The following is a 981-nucleotide window of genomic DNA, read 5'->3' as shown; positions in this document are numbered from 1 at the left end:
CAGACCAGGAATAAAAGCACTGGAGCACGGAATTCAGGTTCCCTCCCACTTCCTAACCTCTCCTAAACCTACTGACCTGAATTTAACCTCTGCTCCCAGTCCGCTCCCAGCCTTCAAGCTGTGAAAATAATAGAGGAATGATAAATGTGAACGCCCTAGTAAATTGCAAAGCCCTGGCTGTTGCTAAATTTCTTGTAATTACCTCCAGGCGAAGGTGAAAAGAAGGGAAAGGAAGGTTCCCCAGAGGGCAGCCTCCGGCGTAGCGAGAGACGCGCCCTGGGGGCGGTGAACGGGTGGAGAGTACCTTGGTACCGCTGGTTCCGCCGCAGGCTCAGGTGTGTGCGGACCGGTGGCGCCACCTCCTTCCAGCCCGTCTGCCCCGCAGGGGAGGCAGAGCCTTTGCGGGACCCGCCATCCTGGGACCCGAACTGGGAGGCGCGTGTAGAGACACCCGAGATTGGTTGTGGTTTGCTTGTTTAAATTACAGACTAGGTTAGGGCTTTTATCAAAACTTGCAAGCGAGACTTGACCGTCCTCGGTTTATTTGGTGGAGAAACGGGCTCAGAGAGGTTAACGCAATGCGCTGAGGCCACACAACCCGTAAGCAGAGAAGCCGGAACTCGAGCGGGGTCTGTGGACTGACAACCCCGCATCTTAGATCTTTCCAGCCTCAGTATTTGCTCACCAGGAAGTTTTCCAGCTCCCGGGCGCGCCCCCTAGGAGGTCTCACGTTCACTCCTTAACGCAAAATCCCAGCTGAATTGTTGCCCAATAAGAATTGACTTGGCATTGTCTTGCCCTTGATTCCCTGGGGACTTCCCTCATTTTCTCTTGTAACTGTCACGTTAATCCGGCAAAGTCTCGCACAGTGAATTTCTCATCAATTTCTAGCTCAACAAGAGATTAGCAGGAGGCATTATCACAGGAATGCCCTGAAATGTTACCTATTATCTGATGACTAAAGTGGTCATCATTTATTAA

At 52.0% G+C, this 981-nt stretch overlaps 1 protein-coding gene across 1 annotated transcript in view; it reads right to left on the bottom strand.

The window, feature by feature from the left end:
- Nucleotides 1–415, bottom strand: part of USP43 (ubiquitin specific peptidase 43) — a 62,410-nt gene extending 61,995 nt beyond the window's left edge. The window contains exons 1-2 of the mRNA XM_024748412.1: nucleotides 409–415; nucleotides 203–276 (exon numbers count right to left, since the gene is read on the bottom strand). Of these exons, the coding sequence (XP_024604180.1) occupies nucleotides 203–276; nucleotides 409–415 (81 nt within the window). The remainder of the gene's footprint in view (nucleotides 1–202; nucleotides 277–408) is intronic.
- Nucleotides 416–981: the final 566 nt, after the last annotated feature.

Source organism: Neophocaena asiaeorientalis, unplaced genomic scaffold (genome assembly GCF_003031525.2).
Source record: "Neophocaena asiaeorientalis asiaeorientalis breed wild unplaced genomic scaffold, Neophocaena_asiaeorientalis_V1.1 scaffold543, whole genome shotgun sequence".
Classification (NCBI taxonomy): Eukaryota; Metazoa; Chordata; class Mammalia; order Artiodactyla; family Phocoenidae; genus Neophocaena; species Neophocaena asiaeorientalis.
The sequence above is the reverse complement of the archived record's forward strand: the minus strand, read 5'-3'. Positions and strand labels throughout refer to the sequence as shown.